This window comes from Thermobia domestica, chromosome 2 (assembly GCF_964235325.1).
Source record: "Thermobia domestica chromosome 2, izTheDome1.hap1.1, whole genome shotgun sequence".
Lineage (NCBI taxonomy): Eukaryota > Metazoa > Arthropoda > Insecta > Zygentoma > Lepismatidae > Thermobia > Thermobia domestica.
The window spans coordinates 46,734,189-46,740,238 of NC_137455.1; the positions used below are offsets into that span (position 1 = coordinate 46,734,189).

General features: G+C 43.6%; 1 protein-coding gene across 1 annotated transcript; it reads left to right on the top strand.

Annotated features, from left to right (window-relative positions):
- Positions 1-499: 499 nt before the first annotated feature.
- LOC145679003 (uncharacterized) lies at positions 500-5,629 on the top strand. The gene has a single exon (XM_081749604.1). It carries the CDS (start codon positions 500-502, stop codon positions 5,627-5,629), a length of 5,130 nt encoding a protein of 1,709 aa, XP_081605730.1.
- Positions 5,630-6,050: the final 421 nt, after the last annotated feature.

A 6,050-nucleotide genomic window follows, 5' to 3' on the forward strand; every position in this document is an offset into this window, starting at 1 on the left:
ACATACAGTACATACCTGTGTCCACTAATGTATATTAAATAGTTTGTTAATTAAATTAGCTATATTTTAACCAGGTTACGATTCATTTCTCTAAACAAACAACAAGTAGCGAGACGCAAGGAAAGTTTAGTAAATAATGGAAAATGCTTTCGTGCATGTATCCCGAACATTTGGTCCTTCTAGTGAAGCCGGATTTTGCTGTTACAAAAAATCGTAAAGACTAAAAACAGAGCAATATTTTGAACTGTATATATATATATATATATATATATATATATATATATATATATATATATATATATATATATATATATATATATATATATATATATATATATGTGTGTGTGTGTACTGTCTTTTTAGTAGTGTTCGAAGAAGAAAGAAAAGTGAAATTGTAAAGAACACCAGCGTAATTTGTGCAACCGCTGAACTGCCTGTGTCTCGTCCCCTCCCCCCTTTCCCTTTGTTTGTTTAGCCGTGCAGTGAAAAGTGACCAACGATGGAACAATTACTTGCTTCCAAAACTGTCACCAAACGCGAAATAACGCGTTTGGAGAATAAAATAAACAGTGAGTCGTTCAATAAAGCTTTAGTGAAAACTTACATAGAGAAGGCGAATCAACTAGCAGATGACTGTAAAAAACTTGTGTTAGATCTTACAAGAACTTGTGATCAACAGACATTTGATACGTACGACAAAGAAATAGAAACAATGCAAGACAGAGTGGACGAATTAATTGATAAATTGGTGGTAATGAAGCAATCAGAAAGTGTTTCATCAACATCAAATGAAAACGTAACCTGTTCAAAAGTGAGTGAAGTGCGATTACCGAAGTTGGAATTACCAACATTTGATGGTTCCTTAAAAGATTGGCTGTCGTTTCGGGATCTTTTCGTGGCATCCGTGGACAGTAATGCATTATTGAGTGGAGCGCAAAAGCTTCAATATTTGAAGGCATCTTTGCGTGGCGAAGCGGCAATACTTGTACAATCATTGTCGGTGACCGATCAGAATTACACTGAGGCGTGGGAAATAATCAATGCTCGGTACCAGAATAAACGCGAACTCGTAAATGATACAATAAAAAGACTGATTCGTCAACCGTGTGCAGTAGCCGATTCACCAGCTTCTCTAAGACGGCTTGTGGATACAACTAATGAATGTGTGCGAGTTCTGAAAGTGTTCGACATTCCTGTGGAGCATTGGGATGCTATACTAGTGTACCACATAACTGAAAAACTGGATAGTGATTCACGAGAACAATGGGAGCTATCAATTAACTCAAACGAACTTCCAACCTTCGCGGACTTATCGCAGTTTCTCAACCAGAGATCGCGCGCACTCGCGGCTTCCGCGACAAGCAAATCAAATAAGCCTCAGGCTCATAAATCGGTAAATTCGTCCGGAAAGAGCAGGACAGTGGCGTATCATGCTTCGGCAGATGTGACATGTGTGAAGTGTGGACTGCAGCACGTATTGCATAAATGCAAGGATTTCATTCAAATGTCAGTAGACGACAGACATTCCTTTGTAAAGGGTAAGCTTTTGTGCTTCAATTGCCTAAAAGGAACACATAAACTTGCTCAGTGTAAATCAGGTGGGTGTCATCGCTGTAGAAAGCTGCATCATACGTTACTACATTTTGACAGGAAGCCCGAAGGTGATTCTCCCTCTCAGTGCGCTCAAGATGTGTCTTCCCACGTAGCAGCTGATGGGGGAACAATGACAACTGTTCTTCCTCAAGTGTTGCTGTCCACAGCAGTGGTAAAGGTTAAGAACAACAGAAGGCAATTTCAATCTTTTCGAGTGTTACTTGACTGTGCATCAGAGGTAAGTTTTGTATCTGAACGGTGTGCTCAAGCGCTGGGACTTCCAAGACGTAGTGCAAATATAACTATTTCGGGAATAGCTTCCAGTAGTGCATGCAATTCACGTGCAGTTGTAGATCTTGCTTTTAAGTCAAGATTCAATAACGATGAATATTCAACAACAGCAGTGGTAGTGAGAAAAGTGACCGGAGATATGCCTAGACAGGCTCTCACTAGGGTTAATGAGTGGGTCCATATCAAGGATTTAGATCTGGCTGATCCGGAGTTCTACAAAACAAGTGGTGTGGACATACTACTCGGTGCGGACGTGTTTCCATTACTCGTCCAAGGAGGCAAACGCATGGGCCCTCAAGGTGCGCCCATCGCATTGGAAACGGCACTGGGTTGGGTGTTATCGGGGAAAGTGAATTGCAGTGGTTCATCGGCAGTGTCCGCATTTCATGTGTGCTGTGATCTAGATGTCTCATTGAGGCGATTGTGGGAGATCGAAGAAGTACCGTTTGTGCGTCCCTTAACAGTAGAAGAAAGGGAATGTGAAGAACATTTTGCAGTGACGCATCGAAGAGTTAATGGTCGATATGAAGTTAGCTTACCGTTTAAGACCAATCACTCTGACCTTGGCTATTCTCGTGATATAGCAGTAAAACGACTCCATCAACAAGAGAGAAAGTTTGTACGGTGGCCTGGCTATCAGGAACAATATTGCAGGTTTATGGCAGAATATTTAGAACTCGGTCACATGGAACCTATTTCACCAAGTGAAGACAGTGTGTCCCCAACAACAAGTTGCTACCTTCCTCACCATGCCGTTTTAAAGGAGAGAAGCACAACTACTAAACTGCGTGTAGTGTTCGATGCTAGTGCAAAAACCACGACAGGTGTGTCACTGAATGAAACTCTCATGGTCGGTCCAAGATTGCAAGAGGATCTCACCTCTATTGTGCTGCGTTTCCGAACTCACCCGGTGGCTCTATGTGCAGACGCAAAAATGATGTTCAGGCAAATTCGCGTGAAGCAAGAAGACGCAAACTTTCAACGCATTGTGTGGAGATCGGATCCGAAACAGCCTATTCAAGACTACAGGTTGCTCACAGTCACATATGGAACCGCATGTGCACCATTCTTAGCAACAAAATGTCTCCAGCAGCTGGCCGTCGACGAAGGACACAACTTACCGTTAGTATCACCAGTTGTGCTTAACGATTTCTTCATGGATGATTGTCTGACTGGGAGTAACTCGGTGACAGAAGCAATTCATCTGCATTCACAACTAGTACAACTGTTAGAAAAGGGAGGGTTTGAATTGCGCAAGTGGGCGAGTAATGAACCAAGTGTTTTAGAGTCCATTCCAAGTCATTTAAGAGAAACAAACGCGATAGATCCTTGGGACGATAATGATGCTATCAAGGCATTAGGAGTGCAGTGGTGTCCGTCTCAAGATACATTCTGCTTCAAAATCACCGTACCCAAGACTCGTCATAGTGTTACGAAGAGACAGTTATTGTCTGACTTGGCCAAACTATTTGATCCATTGGGGTGGCTAGCTCCTATTACCATAAAGGCCAAACTCCTCATGCAGGAGATCTGGAAGCTAGGAATTGGCTGGGATGACCCTCTTCCAAGCAACATCATCAAACAATGGCATGACTATTGCGATGAACTTCCACTGCTGCAGGAAGTGAGAATCCAAAGATGTGCCATTCCACACGATACAAGGGAAGTCCATCTTGTTGGGTTCTGTGACGCGTCAGAGGCTGCGTATGCTGCTGTAGTGTATGTGAGATGTGTGCGAAATGACGGAAGCATTGCAGTCAACATGCTAAGTGCAAAAACAAAGGTGGCCCCTATCAAAAGACAAACGCTGCCACGGCTTGAACTATGTGCCGCAGTGGTCCTGGTGAAAGTATTAGACTTTGTGTCTCAATCCCTTAAAGTCGAAATAGTCAGCACAAGTGCCTATTCTGATTCGACGGTAGCCCTCGCTTGGATTGCGTCATGCCCAAGTAGATGGAAGACATTCCTGGCAAATCGAGTAAGTGAAGTGCAACAACGAAGTAACATCAAGTGGTATCACGTGAACAGTGAGACCAATCGTGCAGACTGTGCGAGTCGTGGTGTTAGACCGTCCGAGCTGATCAATCATCGATTGTGGTGGACGGGCCCAGAGTGGTTAGCAGCAGAAACAGTGCCAGCTGTAGAGGTTAACGATGAAACCTCAGATGCAGTGATTGTTGAACAAAAGACGTCGGTTGCTACAATGCACGGCAAGGCAGATATTAGCCTTCTTTCAAACTACTCTTCGGTAGCAAGATTAAATCGTGTGACAGCTTGGTGCAAACGATTCATAAATAATTCAAGGAGTAAACCTGACGCAAGGCTACACGGACCCTTGACGGCGAGGGAGTTACATGAAGCATTGTTTTGCTGGATTCGGTTGGTACAAGAGGAGGAATTTTCTCTAGAGCTGAAATGTCTTAAGGAAAACGGTGACGTACCAGCACAAAGTAAATTATTTTGTCTGCATCCTTTCATAGACAATAAAGGTCTGCTTAGGGTAGGAGGAAGGCTGCAAAGGGCACAATTAGACTTTGATGAGAAGCATCCTATTCTACTGCCACGGAAACATACTTTAACCGAACTCATTGTGCGTGACGAACATGTAAAAAATTTGCATGCTGGTCCACAGCTACTTCTGTCAGTTCTTCGACAGAAGTACTGGATACTAAGAGGAAGAGATGTAGTGCGCCAGATCGTGAGACAGTGTATAACCTGCCACCGATTCTCTCGAGCTAATACAACTCAGCTTATGGGACAATTGCCCGCTGGGCGTGTAACTCCAAGTAGGCCGTTTAACCAGTGTGGGGTAGATTACACTGGTCCAGTGTTGTTGAAGAACACAAAGGGGAGGTCTGCCAAGACATATAAGGGATATATTGCATTGTTTGTATACTTCAGTACAAAGGCCGTGCATATTGAACTAGTGACCGAAGCATCTACTTCAGCCTTTCTTGCTGCGCTTAAACGTTTCGTGGCGCGTAGAGGGAAGCCAAGTGACATATACAGTGACTGCGGAACAAACTTTGTAGGTGCAAACCGTGAGTTGAAGGATCTTTTGACAATAGTGACGCCGACAGGAGTTTCAAATTCAACAAGTGATTATTTGAGCTCACTTGGAATCCAGTGGCATTTCAACCCTCCAGCCTCACCCCATTTTGGGGGATTGTGGGAATCCAACATCAAGTCGATGAAGTATCATTTGAAACGCGTTTTGAAGAATGCAGTGCTGACATACGAAGAGATGATAACTGTGCTAGTTCAGGTGGAAGGATGTCTTAATTCGCGATCACTAATTCCCATGTCAGCTGATCCTAGTGATCTTAGGGCCCTCACACCCGGTCATTTTTTAACTAGCGACGCATTGTTAGCTCCACCACAAGCGGATTTCATAGGTACAAAGGTGAATCGTCTCACAAGATGGCAACTGACTCAACAACTAACGCAGCACTTTTGGAGACGGTGGTCTTCCGAGTATTTGTCGCAACTTCAACGAAGACCAAAATGGTGCAAAGAAACTGTCAACTTCAAACCAAATGACATGGTGATCCTTCGCGAGAGCAACCAACCCCCGCAACTGTGGAAACTTGGCAGGATCGTTGAGACTCACCCAGGAAAAGATGGTCTCGTGCGTACGGTGATAGTGAAAACATCTGACGGGCTCTACAAGAGGCCGATAGTGAAGTTGTCCCTATTGCCTTTCGACGAAAGGGAGTCATTAACAGTTCAATCTGAAGACAAGTAATTGATCATTTAGTATGTTTATTCTAGCATTTATTTGCGTAGTATTGTAACTTTAGTATTCTTATTTCATCTATTGTCAATATTAAGATCTTCGATACTGGGATTTGTGTTGAAATATGGATATTTCAAGGTGGGCGGCGTATGTTGAGTGTATTTTTTTTTCTTTTACAAAATATTTAGTCTGAACAGCTATAACGTAACAGAATAGATGCCAAGCTATGGCCAGTGTCCTTGGCTCCCTTCGCTCTCGGCGGGACAGGACGTTTGGGCGCCACCATTTGGGCGCGGACGTATCGGCGCTGCCGTTTGGGCGCCGGACGTTTGGGCGCAAAGCCGTTTAGGCGCCAGACGTTTGGGCGCGAGGTACATAGTAAAAATCACAATTTACGACATATAAAGTAAGCTAGGCACTGAAAACTAAG